We start from the raw sequence: 11,878 nt of genomic DNA, 5'->3' as shown, positions 1-11,878 counted from the left end.
TTTTCATCTTTTTCAAGAGCATCGCAACTTTAACCAAGATTTCCAAGACAATAATTTCAATTTCCCATAGTATGTCCAATAAGACCTTTATGAGTAACTTGATGATGATTTTAATCTTCCAAAGGATTTCAAAGGGGAGCTCCTTAATGGCCCACACGATAAGTTTCTTGATCAATTTGATTATCAATTTAACCATTCTCTTGATCTTCTCTATTAACAACATGATCTTGATACAAATAATGACTCTTGTCTTTTTGATAAGCTTTTTCAACTTGATAAGCTTAATAATCAACATTGCTTTCTTTTTAACCTTCTTGATAATTCTCTTGATCTTCTTGATGATCTTTTTCGCAAGCAAGATCACCCCCATCTTTTCCACAGCATCCATGTCGTCAGGGTCATCTTTCACCAATTTTGCAATCATTTCGTAATCAGTATCTGGACTCCAAATCGAATCATCGTCATCGTCATAATCGTCGTCATAGTCGTAGACCAAAGGCTCCATTGGCTGGAAACTGGGGTCGTTCGGAATTCCCATCAATTCCTGGTCATGCTCTTCGAGAAACGCTGTATCGTCAACGCCTTGTATGTGGAACAACTTGCGCATGATCTTGTGACTTGGTTCGTTGACAAGCCTTGCGTACAACTCCTGATCGTTCTCCAACTTTTCAGCCATTTCCATCAAGTCATCAGCGGTTAAACTCGCAAGCACTTTGGCAAACACAACCAATGTATCGTACACTTGTTCCAATTTACCGTACAAATCCCACAACTCCGCATCTATATCCTCTTCTGACAACGAATTGTACTTCTCAGCATCAAAGGGCACGCTCTCGATCAACGCCATCGGTTCAAAGTACGCCGTAACGTCTTCCCATGCCTCCAATATGGCAAAATCATCGTCAAGACCAACAAAGTCGGATAGATCATCACACCAGCATAACCGCGCCGACAACAGCATCATCAACAACAACCACAACAACGTATCCAGCACCTTCATCTTCCAATTGCGAGGCATCCAGTTCCGCTTATTCCACAGCCATCAACGGTAACAGACAAGTGAGCTAAGAGAACGTAAACAAGGAAACAATAACACATTAGCCGCTGACACCAACCATCACGGCGGCTAATGAGATGTAAACACCACTTTCGGAAGCGTTCCGAAAAGGAAGACATCACTGTTTCAGTTCCTTATCCTCTACTCTCAGAACCACACAAACAGCACTTCACCAGTCCTTGGTATGGTCTTCTAGCTCATCAACCAGCTGTTCGATGGAAGAGAGACGGGATTCCACAGACGACAGCTGCTGCTCCAGTTGCCTCAACTCTTCTTCTGCTTACTCTGTTAGTATACATTAGTCAAGGAGCACGAACACCTTAGCATTGTCACATACTCTTTGCCTCGATGCTGTCTGCTTTCCTCGTCACCCTCTTGAGTGCTTCCTCTTTCTTTATGTAGTTGAGCGTTGTTGCGGTGTTCACCTGGCGAATCGTCTCTAGCTGCTTCACCGTGACCTCGGTGTCGTGCTCGTACACTCCACGAGCCGACTCCAGCGCAGAATCCAACAGCTTATACGTCTCCGACATCATCTCCGCTCGTGTCCTCGTGTCCCTGTAGTTGTTTGCAAGTGACGAAGCGTTGATGATGTGCTGTGTGTATACCTCACTGGTGCTGTGGCCCCCAACACTACAACAGCGGCATTTTGGCCGCTGTCCATCAAACTTGTTCCTCTGGACAGTGCCGGCTTTTTACTTCAACAGGCCCTGACCCACTCACCACCGCTCACAGTGTGAAGACACGTCAGGAAATGGATTACATCAAGAAGGCAATATGGGGACCAGACCCTAAGGAACAGGTATGGACAGTGCGATTTATAGGGACTGTTGTTTTGGTCCTTTGTTTATCAAGCAATGCTAACACATCTGGGGGGCCGTGCTCCCTCTACTCTCCAGCATAGAAAGTGTAAGCAGCTCACACGTCGTAATGCCCGTCAGTTGGAGAAGAGCATCCGCGAGATCAATGCGCTCGAGAAGAAGACGGAGACGTTGATCAAGCAAAGCGCTAAGAAGAACGATATGAAGAGCGTCAAGGTGTACGCCCGCGAGTTGTACGGGATAAAGAAACAGCAGTCGAGGCTGTACAAGTCAAAGGCGCAGTTGGAGAGCGTTGGAATGCAGATCGATGAGAGCTTTGGCATGTTGAAGTTACAGCAGAACATGGTGAAGTCGTCCAGTATCATGCGCGAGGTGAACAGCCTCGTGAGACTGCCACAGTTGACAGGGACCATGAGAGAGTTGGAGCAGGAGTTGATGAAGAGCGGGATCATCAACGAGATGGTTGGCGACACGCTGGACACGATGGACGAGGTGGAAGACATCGAGGAAGAGGACGAGATCAACGAGGAGATCAACAAGATTGTATCGCAGTACACCACAGAGAAGTTTGACAAGGTCAACAACCTACCACACACACAGCTGGAGGAGCCGGCACCTCAACACGCGGAGCCAGAGTTGGAGGAGGAGGACGACCACGTGCTGAACGAGATGAGGGAAAGGCTAAAGGCTTTACAGAACTGAACTACACAGACGGGTTATGTAAATCTCGATAGAACAGTCATGAACACATTACAGGAAACAGTAGAACAGCAGGAGGGCGTTGGCATGATCAGCCATTCTCAACGGTATTATGAGGCTGAGTGGTGTTATTAGAGCCAACGGTATCGTCAGAAACAACGGTATCGTCAGAAACAACATTGGGATCCATATCCTTTATCTGTTCTTGTGCTTCTCGTCTCCTCATTGAACTATTCCACATGGCTTGCTTGGCTAACTGCTTTGCCTGCTTTTGTTTGATCCAATGGTCTGCTCTGCTTAGAGTATCATGGAACACAGACATGACGGATCTCACCATGTCCAAGGAGTCGTTGGCCAGGACCAGCACTTTTGCGTTTGTATTGTAGTTTATCAGCGTATTAGTTGTCTGCTGTGAAGCCCATCTGTTGGGGAGTTTGAGCAGCTCTTCACGGACGTCTGTTCTTGCTGGTTCAGGAAGCGAGTTACCACCGTACTTGGAGATGAAGGAAACGATCTTCTTCACTGTGCCAATGATCTCATGCTTGATCTCATCGGTTGTGCTGATAGACTCGGAGGCATCGTGGTAAACGTCACCATCTTCGTCTCTAACGACATCTGTCTCAGAGCGACGTCGGTGTTCAACGATGCGCTCCTGTTCCTTCAAGAGATGCTGTAGATGTTCCACTTTTGTCGACAGTTGCTTGTTTGCAAGCATCAACAGCTGAAGACAGGCCTGGAGCCTCTTTTTGGACTCGATGGACATCTGGAAGCTCAGCTCGTTCAAGTTTCTATTTCCCAGTGATAGTGCCTCAGATATCGAGGGCAGCTTCTGCCTTTTTGTAGAAGGTAGCAGCGAGGACGATGGTGGTATGTCAACCTTTGCCTCGTCGGGGAACATCTCGTTGGCTTTACTCAATCTCCTCTTACGTCTCCATTCCTCCCTAGTTTCACCGATGATGGTAACCATTGGCTGTGCGGCCTTTTCAACCATGTTGACACCGTACTTCAGTGCAGGCTTGTTGGACTTGTAAACGTTCACGGCAGAGTTCACAATAGGATGGTTTCTCATCTTTCTGTATAGCCTCTGCCTGTGTGATATCGTCGATCTTGTGTCGTAGAACTGTTCATCGTCGCTACCTCCACTGACATCATCATCATCATCATCATCATCATCATCATCATCATCACCATCTTCGTCGCTGTGCCTCTCACCGAAAGCTTCCTGTGTCTGTACAGCCGGTGTACTATGCCCACTATTCTGCAGTTGCCCTAGAGCCTCTAACGCTTCAGCTTCCTTTTCATCTCGTACAGCCAAGGATTCCTCTTCATTGGCATGTGATGATAACAGATTCTGGGAGGAAGCAGCCACTTTATCCTGGTGTGGGAGCTTCCGACACGACAAAGGGTCCGATACATCGAGTGATGAGTCTGTTACACCCATCTCTGCAGTATTAGACATCGACATACGACCAACCCGAAGTCTTCTACGGCTCTGTAACTCTGTGGTATCTCTATACAAAGGTCGTGCGCTCCTGTGTACGTTGTTGTTGTTGTTCTCTTGCCAGAGCTTCTCGGAATAACTTCTGCGACCTGGAAACCAACCTGCCTGTCTTTATGTCTTGTGATGGAAGTACAATCGGTTACGAATTTGAACCAAATCAACCAATATTAATATAGAAACAACTCTCCAGAAGACAATATTGCCAGTGTATGAAGCAAACGGGGTATGTTTTATGCCATATGTTCCAATTTAAGTGGGTTTTCCCTCTGTTTTGCTCATGAATTTTTCCCTTTGCCATATGTCTCGCACCTCTTGTCACATGCGCATGAAAAAGCTTATGGCATTTTGATCGAAAAGGGAAGTTTTCGTGATTGTCTCCGCCAAATCGCGTAATATGGCATAAAGACCTACTGTAAAGGGTAATGACTGCGCAATTGGCGCAGAGTCTAAAATTCCAACGGAAAAACTCACAAATTGCGCAAAAAGCAAGCCGGGTTCGCGAAGCGCTGCACCCGGACACCTCCTAACCCGGACACCCATTCACCCCGACACCACCATTTAACCAATCACATCGGCATAGACTCCCATCACCATTTACCACCTCTTCAGTTCACACCGTTCCCTCCCTCGCAATCCCCTGCAATTTCCCACCAACAGGCAGTATGTCATACACTAGAACCTTGTGTTCATGTATTGCTCGTACGTCTTGGCCCCGGGTCTCGAGAATCCCCACCATAAGCCTCAACATGAGACACTTCTCCCAGCACACTGTTGTTGATGATGAGCCTCGAGACCCCGTGATTAACCTCGAAAGAGCAAGAGACCTATTTGCCGACAAGCATGGACTCTACTCTAAGATAGCACTGCTCACGGAACGCCTGAAGTTCCCGGATACCCCCATCCGAATTGGTCTTCTCGGCGCCAAAGGCTCTCTGTTGAATTCCATATTGGCCGACCCATTTGCATCAAACCAGTCCTGGTACGAACAATTCCAGTTGAGATCCCACGAGGACGATGTCGTTGTGAAGTTCAGCCATTCCTTTGAACAATCAGGAAATGTTTATAACGTTCCTTCTCCGTTCCTAAGTGAGAGGAACTTGGAATTCGTCGAGTTGAAACATTTGAGTCCAGCAGAGGACGGCTGTCATTGCTACATCAGTTTCCAGAATGGCGTGCCTTTAGACACGCAGAGCTGGCCAGTGTATCAATACGTTGATATTCCAAACAATGATCTCGGGAATCCACCACCTCTGGCTCAGAACGAGGTGTGTTCCGAGATTTCGCAGAGCGCAGTGGACCTTCTAATCGAGTCACCGCAGAATGCTACCATCTATACTAAGCTGTATGGAGAATCTCATATATCTGAGTTCATCAAGCTGATTTCAGCTATATCTGAGCCGTACACCGTCATTTCAAAGCTCTACAACTCTGTGAGAAAGAACTTGGACGAACAGAATGCGGTTCATTCAATGACGGTCGATGAACTGTCGCAAAGGGATGGAAAGATCCGTAAATTCATCTCACAATGGGACGAAGAATCACACCATGAATTGCAGACGAGCTTCAAGGCTCATGTCAATGAATATGAGGCGAGACAGTTACCCTGGTGGAAATTGTACTACAGAGCAGACGACGTGCAGGCTATCTTTGCCGAAATGTTGAAAGATGGAATCCTTACTGATTCGCTGAAGAACTATAGCTACGTAAAGGGACAGATAGACTCCTTCACGAGTTTCCAATTGGAGGAGAAGCCACATTTCCGTTCAAAACTGGAGGCACTCGACCATAACGAACTGACAACTCTCAAGAGAAACGTTATACAGACGGATCTTCTTCAGCTACAGAACAGAGCTGTAAAGATAATCATGTTAAACGTTCTTACACTCCAATTACCATTTGTGCTATTGGCCATCCCTGGCTCCATAGTCTATGACTTCTCCACCTATTCGATGGTTGGGCTGGCCTCATTAGGCATCTTCATGGGGTTCAACAGGATCTCCAGAGAGTGGTTGAGAGAAGTTGAGAGCTTCAAACAAGACCTCTTTGAAAAGACCAGATTAGCAATCCTTGATGTCAATAGAAGCCTGTATGAAGATTGGGCTTTTAAATATGAAGAAGAGAGAACACTCATATACAAGAGACAGCAAGCCATTGAAGCACTTGAAGAGGACTTGGGGTTATGAGATGATGGTTTCCAAGGATGATACAGGTTATCTTGTACATATACGCGCACAGAGACTTCTGTTATGTTCATTGTTAATTTTGTTTCTCTGCTCTATTATATAACATGGGTAAAATACAATATTCTAATTCTGATACACCATCACACAGTGTCGATGGTCTTGTAGAACTCATCTAGCAAGTATTCAACGTCCAAACCTTCCTCTTTCAAAGATTCAACTTGTCCGTGGATGGAGACTATCGCATCACGTAGTTGAGTTTCAGTGATTTTCACATTCTGGATGATCCTCTTCAAAAGCACAATGTGTTTCTCTGACTCCTCGACACCCCAGGAAACCAGGTAACTCTGGGACTGATAATCATTTGCAAACAGCTTCTTGTACTGTTCAATGGTGGTCTTGATGGACTGGAACTTCACAATCGAAAGGGAGACGATGTAATCCTGTGTCTTTGGCTCCCCGTTGATGTTCTTTTCAAAAGGAACTCTATCTAAAAGCAGTTCGATGAAGGAAGACCTGTTGTTTAAGAACAGAGTCTCCGCCAATTGAGTCTGTTTCAAAGCGAGTAAAGCCTTAATCAACTTCTCGATACGAGAGAAGGACAAGAACAGCAGACGCAAACCTTTAATCAACATCTTCAAGATCTTGTCCTTTTTAGCACATACTTTCAACTCAATGACGTTGTACAAGACTTTTTCATCCTGTGTACACGACGTACTCAGAGCTTCGAGTTCGATAATAATGTCATCCAACGCGGTCACTGAGCCTTGATAATCTTCGTGGAAGATCTGGACATCGACGTCATCGACTCTGCCATCCAAGGACTTGAGCATACGAAGCACATTCGAGTTATCCAAACTTCTTGATCTACTGTGCATTCTTGTACTGAGATCTTGCAACATTATTTGCGAGTTTCTCGATAAACTATTTCTAGTCGGATGTGTACCGTTACCAGTGTCAGACAAAGCTAACAGGTTCATGGAGTCTCTCAGCTGTTTCTGCTTCATATTCTCAGCCTCAGAAATGTCACGAAGCTCATTCCTAGCCTTCTTGTAACCTTCCAGCACCTTCGTGTAGTGGTCCAAACGATCGGTTTGATAAACGTAACTCAACGAGTTATACTTGATGTTGATGGCATATGTGTCCTTACTGGAGTTCTGCAACTTGAGTTCTGTCAGATGGGCCTCTCTCAACGGCCAGCATTGTGAAGCAACCAAAAGCTGCTGTTTATCATCCAAAGGTTGTTTCTGAACCTTGCGCTTTCTGGTGGCGATCAATATCAAGTCATTTAGCAAAAAGATATGGGCTGGTTGAAGCGTCTTGAAAGTCGCAGCGTTGAGCTCTTGCCAACGACCACTTTCAGCTATAATGTGCCGTCCTGGAATCGCAGAGATGTACTTCTGAGCACCTTCAACGTGTCTGAATAGCGAGTTCATCTCCGAGGCCCACATCTTCTCCAACACGAGGATACTGCTTCTATCCCTGGCTCTTTTCTTTCTCTTTGAGTTGGTCTTGGTCAGTTCGTTCTGTAGATCCATCTCCAGCTGAACGGTGTGTTCTGCAGACTCCTTCATCTGGACAGTGATATCCATTAGATCGTTGATGCTGTTACGCAAGTGCTTCACCTCTGTAGACGTGGTCTCCAAGTTATCAGAAACCTCGCCCAGCTTCTCAAACGTCTGCAACGCCGTCGCCTTGACGTCGTTCTGAACGTTGATGTTCAGAGACCGCAACTGCGTGTTGAACTTCTCAATATCGGACGCTGTGGCATCTGCCAACCTTGCGCTGATGAACTGCTCGGCGTTGAACTGTGGGTCACTCAACATCTTCAGCACTTGCGGGTCACGCAAGTTCATGATGTCTCTATGGACACCTGTCTTCATCCCTGAATCCTTACGCCCAGCACTATCAAGGGACCCACCCTTCGCCATGGGCGCAGTAGACACCCCAGCTCCCGGCTGCGAGGACCCACCGTACTGCTCCAGGTCAATGTTAGGTAACGCCGGCGCCTGGCCCGTCAGGCCTCTGATGGTGGAGTCATCCGTGTAGTGGATGGAGATCCTTCTCTGCATCGACTTGCCCATCTTCTCCTGGTTCTTCTTATCAATCGTCGGCAGCTGCGCCGTCTCCTTGAGCACAGCGTATGGGTTCGACATCGTTCTACCGCGCTGTGTTCCGTGCCTTTCTACCCTGCCGCCGTGTATCTTTGCCTTTACCGCCGTGATGTTTCACCCTTGTTGTTGTTCTTGATGCTGTGCCGCTGTTTACTTTTCCCTGATTCTCGGGGCCTCACCGCTCTCATCACACTACTGGCACCCACGGAGCGAGGAAAAACAAACACAGCACGTAGAAGCCACGGGAGCACAGTTGAGGAGCCCACGCTCACACTCACACGGGACTAGGCACGCTAGCTGTGAGGTATAGGAGAGCCAGCCAGGACGAAGAGCAGGACGGAGGCATTGAGGAGTGGCAATTCCGCGTGAACGGAGAGACAGAGGCAGACAGAGTGACTAAATGGATGCAATTGCGATTCTCGATAGAACCGCGAGCTGTTTGATCAGTAGAAGCTACACTGGGACGCTGGTGGATGTCGAGACTGTTGTGAGGGCGTTCTGTAGCGCTAAGGAACAGAACGATGCGCCGGTTGTCACCGTTGGCGAGTTCCGCTACGCCTACATCACCAATAACGATCTGATCCTGCTTGCAATAGTACATCACGACAATACGAATGCGATGATGCTCTTCAGCTTTCTCTACAAGTTTGACGAGATCCTCAAGAGCTACTTCAAGACCAAGGATCTGAACAGGGATCTCATCACCGATAACTTCAACTTGATATACGAGCTGTTGGACGAGATCATGGACTACGGCATACCGCAGCTGACAGACATACCCATTCTGAGGGACGTGATCAAGTTGGAGGTCCAGCAGAACGAGGAAGAGGCTCCAAAGCCCGCAGATGACGATGACCAGCAGGTCAATTCGAGTATCTTGAAGACAACGACAACTTCGATCAGCTGGAGGCCTAGAGGTATCTTCTATAAGAAGAACGAGCTCTTTGTTGACGTTGTCGAGAAGATCTCTCTCTACGTGGATGCAAACTCACGTGTTATACGGCACGAGATACACGGTAGCATCGACGTTAAGTGCTATCTCTCAGGAATGCCCGTGTTGAAGTTGGGGCTCAACAAGCTGATCGACACGGAGAATTCTGCCTTTTTCAAGAAACTACAGTTCCATCAGTGCGTTGAGCTTCCAAAGTTCTCGAGTGACAGGATCATATCGTTCACACCACCGGATGGTGAGTTCCAACTGTGCCATTATTCACTGACCATCAAGACATCACCCATTGTTGAGATCATAGAGAACGAATTCATTGAAAAGACCGGTAAATTGTTCACCAAGATCACGATAAGGACGAACTTCAAGCTGAGAGCACAATTGACATACCTGTGTATCAAGATCCCCATTGATCTACAACACTATGACATAGATTTTGGCTCCATGCCAAAGTTTAGGTGCAAACTGGGGAAGGTTGCGTACAAATTCGACGATGACTGTATTGTCTGGAATCTACAGAGCGTTGGTGGTGAACGGACGTATACAATGATGTCGCAGTTTGATCTGAAGAGACCAGATGATAACACGAAAGTCGTCAACTTGGGTATGGATCCACCACCAAAGATCACTCATCCAAGATTCGACAAGATCAAGGAGATTGTCGATGAAGAAAATGAACGGGAAACGAACAACAAAGAGATAACAATGGCATTTGAGCTTCCAGATTTGACATTCAGTTCTTTAAAAGTGGAATACCTCAGTATCACAGACGATGTTTTAGAGTATACTTCATTTCCATGGGTTAGATATAAAACTTTGAACGCTGACTATGTGTATAGATTGTGAAGATCAAAACAAAAATTTACAAGCAAAGAATAGATGGATATATATATGTACAGTGGTTAGTTCTTTCTCTCTCTCCATTTGCGTGTTCTCATGTACGGATGGAATGAACTTGATATTTCATGCCCTCACACCTTGGATAAGTTGTTCAGTCTTCTCATCTTGTGCCTTTTTAGCCTCTTTCAGCAACTTCTTGAACTTGGTCTTTCTTTCTCTGCTCGTCACTGATGGTTGGATGTATACGTTTTCACTTGTGACTGGAATGTCATCTAGGGTTAGATGATATTTGCTCTGGGTGCCGTTCATCAACTTGTCAAAATGGTCAAGCAACACTTGGCCATTCGATGCCCTCGTCAACACCAGATCCGGGATCAGATAACCAGACTTAGCCTGAACTTGTTTAGTTACTTGGAATCGTAAGTTCAAGTTGGCCAAGTTAACATCTTTTACAGAGGCCACGTTGTTTGGAACCAGCTTGTTGTATTCATCAATGATCAACTTTGCAAATTGAGCCTCATCTGTAACCTTCTCCTTTGCAATCCAATGCTTGATATGGAATCCATTCAATCTCTCAGCCAATGGACGTGTATCCTGTGGCTTCTTACTCTTCTTACCAATGAATTCAATCTTGTCCATCTTGGTCACTGTAACTTCACCTTCTTCAGCTTTCGCCATGACAGTGTTGATATCTTCAGCTTTTGGCTTTGGCTTTCTCTCCTCGGCCTTCTTCATCTTGAACCAGTCCATGAACCCATAGCTGACGCGTGACGTGTGAAGACGTCTAACTGTGGTTCTTGTAAGCATACTGTTCTCCTGGTCAGATACAGCTTAAGTGCACGTCTGTTGTTGTTCTGCCCTCACTCGTTCTTTCTGTTTTGAGTGGACAAGAACCACTGAAAAAAAAAAGTGCCCGAGACGGTGAAGTTTCCCAGAAAATCGTTGACTTCCCGAAAGAGAAATAATGTACTTTTAACAGTGGCATTGGTAAAATCCTGTGCTTTGGTGTTGGTGTGTGGGTTTTTCTTCCTATGTGAGGAAGCTGAAGCATAAATTCACCGTTAACAAGCCAACCCCTCAGGGAAGAGAGGATTAGTCAAAAGAACAAAAGCTCTATGGGTGTCTGCTTATCGTGCTTAAGGGGTATTGATGATGATGACCAATCTGTACGTCATTGGTAACCTGTTTTTCTTCCCGTGTGAAGGAGTTTACTGACAAACCAAACCAATCAAGATCAATGAGACCACTCCACTGATAAACGACGGCCAGTAAGTGTGATTTGAAGAGACAAAGCCTCGGGACTGAGCACCGTACTAATAAATCTGCCAGCGACTATGATAAGGACAGGAGGCTAAAGGAAAGGGAAGAACAGTTGAATGAGATTGTTAACGACACCAACGAGTGAGTATCCCATTTGGTCTGCACCAGTGACCTGTTCTCACGCTATATATAGGAGCGAGTTACTGACATTGCGTGTGTTTCATTCCAAGTCATCTCATAGATATACAGAACTTCTTTAACCCACTAGAATCGAGCATGAAGGATCCACCGGCCGAGGACGAGGGAAGGACATCACAGGCAAAGCTCATAACCAATGAGTACATTTCACCAGAGGAAAAGGCCGCTTTGTCGGAATTACATCAGGAATTGTTCAAAATTGTTAAGGAGGACACAACTGTTGATCCTGTGGGCCCATTAATTGCCAATTTTAACAGTTGAGCGT

At 46.2% G+C, this 11,878-nt stretch overlaps 9 protein-coding genes across 9 annotated transcripts; 4 read left to right on the top strand and 5 right to left on the bottom strand.

Annotated features, from left to right (window-relative positions):
* Positions 1-12: 12 nt before the first annotated feature.
* On the bottom strand, positions 13-1,035 carry CYBJADRAFT_184040 (uncharacterized protein; the record flags this gene model as incomplete). Its single annotated transcript, XM_020217104.1, has 2 exons — positions 86-1,035; positions 13-27 (listed from the first exon to the last, which is right to left on the bottom strand). Exons 1-2 carry the CDS (start codon positions 1,016-1,018, stop codon positions 13-15), a joined length of 948 nt encoding a protein of 315 aa, XP_020071433.1. The 5' UTR covers positions 1,019-1,035.
* Positions 1,036-1,122: 87 nt separating this feature from the next.
* On the bottom strand, positions 1,123-1,746 carry CYBJADRAFT_73075 (uncharacterized protein). Its single transcript, XM_020217903.1, has 2 exons — positions 1,395-1,746; positions 1,123-1,333 (listed from the first exon to the last, which is right to left on the bottom strand). The coding sequence occupies exons 1-2, from the start codon at positions 1,588-1,590 to the stop codon at positions 1,227-1,229; spliced, it is 303 nt and encodes a 100-aa protein (XP_020071432.1). The 5' UTR covers positions 1,591-1,746; the 3' UTR covers positions 1,123-1,226.
* A 62-nt stretch (positions 1,747-1,808) lies between these two features.
* On the top strand, positions 1,809-2,577 carry VPS24 (ESCRT-III subunit protein VPS24; the record flags this gene model as incomplete). Its single annotated transcript, XM_020216327.1, has 2 exons — positions 1,809-1,856; positions 1,954-2,577. The coding sequence occupies 2 exons, from the start codon at positions 1,809-1,811 to the stop codon at positions 2,575-2,577; spliced, it is 672 nt and encodes a 223-aa protein (XP_020071431.1).
* A 14-nt stretch (positions 2,578-2,591) lies between these two features.
* OPI1 (transcriptional regulator OPI1) lies at positions 2,592-3,610 on the bottom strand. The gene is given in 2 exon segments (XM_020214749.1): positions 2,592-2,724; positions 2,743-3,610. The coding sequence occupies 2 exon segments, from the start codon at positions 3,563-3,565 to the stop codon at positions 2,666-2,668; spliced, it is 882 nt and encodes a 293-aa protein (XP_020071430.1). The 5' UTR covers positions 3,566-3,610; the 3' UTR covers positions 2,592-2,665.
* A 1,211-nt stretch (positions 3,611-4,821) lies between these two features.
* Positions 4,822-6,258, top strand: CYBJADRAFT_172368 (uncharacterized protein; the record flags this gene model as incomplete). Its single annotated transcript, XM_020216326.1, has 1 exon — positions 4,822-6,258. The coding sequence occupies one exon, from the start codon at positions 4,822-4,824 to the stop codon at positions 6,256-6,258; it is 1,437 nt and encodes a 478-aa protein (XP_020071429.1).
* EXO84 (exocyst subunit EXO84) lies at positions 5,999-8,788 on the bottom strand. The gene has a single exon (XM_020214748.1). It carries the CDS (start codon positions 8,409-8,411, stop codon positions 6,399-6,401), a length of 2,013 nt encoding a protein of 670 aa, XP_020071428.1. The 5' UTR covers positions 8,412-8,788; the 3' UTR covers positions 5,999-6,398.
* Positions 8,770-10,161, top strand: CYBJADRAFT_193793 (clathrin adaptor, mu subunit; the record flags this gene model as incomplete). The annotated part of the gene is made up of 1 exon (XM_020217493.1): positions 8,770-10,161. The coding sequence occupies one exon, from the start codon at positions 8,770-8,772 to the stop codon at positions 10,159-10,161; it is 1,392 nt and encodes a 463-aa protein (XP_020071427.1).
* Positions 10,159-11,068, bottom strand: MRPL13 (mitochondrial 54S ribosomal protein mL50 MRPL13). Its single transcript, XM_020214747.1, has one exon. It carries the CDS (start codon positions 10,960-10,962, stop codon positions 10,279-10,281), a length of 684 nt encoding a protein of 227 aa, XP_020071426.1. The 5' UTR covers positions 10,963-11,068; the 3' UTR covers positions 10,159-10,278.
* A 191-nt stretch (positions 11,069-11,259) lies between these two features.
* Positions 11,260-11,878, top strand: CYBJADRAFT_167060 (uncharacterized protein). Its single transcript, XM_020214746.1, has 4 exons — positions 11,260-11,321; positions 11,389-11,423; positions 11,485-11,556; positions 11,646-11,878. The coding sequence occupies exons 1-4, from the start codon at positions 11,271-11,273 to the stop codon at positions 11,872-11,874; spliced, it is 387 nt and encodes a 128-aa protein (XP_020071425.1). The 5' UTR covers positions 11,260-11,270; the 3' UTR covers positions 11,875-11,878.

This window comes from Cyberlindnera jadinii (genome assembly GCF_001661405.1).
Source record: "Cyberlindnera jadinii NRRL Y-1542 unplaced genomic scaffold CYBJAscaffold_4, whole genome shotgun sequence".
NCBI classification, from domain to species: Eukaryota; Fungi; Ascomycota; class Saccharomycetes; order Phaffomycetales; family Wickerhamomycetaceae; genus Williopsis; species Williopsis jadinii.
This window is presented reverse-complemented; position numbering and strand designations above follow the sequence as displayed.

Bases quoted from the DNA above. Each gene is read 5' to 3' on its own strand.
- CYBJADRAFT_73075 (XM_020217903.1), bottom strand. From the start codon at position 1,590: ATGATGTCGGAGACGTATAAGCTGTTGGATTCTGCGCTGGAGTCGGCT. The intron at 1,334-1,394 runs GTATGTGACAAT...CAGAGTAAGCAG, and splicing joins AGACAGCATCGAGGCAAAGA to AAGAAGAGTTGAGGCAACTG.
- OPI1 (XM_020214749.1), bottom strand. From the start codon at position 3,565: ATGGTTGAAAAGGCCGCACAGCCAATGGTTACCATCATCGGTGAAACT.
- EXO84 (XM_020214748.1), bottom strand. From the start codon at position 8,411: ATGTCGAACCCATACGCTGTGCTCAAGGAGACGGCGCAGCTGCCGACG.
- MRPL13 (XM_020214747.1), bottom strand. From the start codon at position 10,962: ATGCTTACAAGAACCACAGTTAGACGTCTTCACACGTCACGCGTCAGC.
- CYBJADRAFT_167060 (XM_020214746.1), top strand. From the start codon at position 11,271: ATGGGTGTCTGCTTATCGTGCTTAAGGGGTATTGATGATGATGACCAA. The intron at 11,322-11,388 runs GTACGTCATTGG...AAACCAATCAAG, and splicing joins TTGATGATGATGACCAATCT to ATCAATGAGACCACTCCACT. The intron at 11,424-11,484 runs GTAAGTGTGATT...TAAATCTGCCAG, and splicing joins CCACTGATAAACGACGGCCA to CGACTATGATAAGGACAGGA.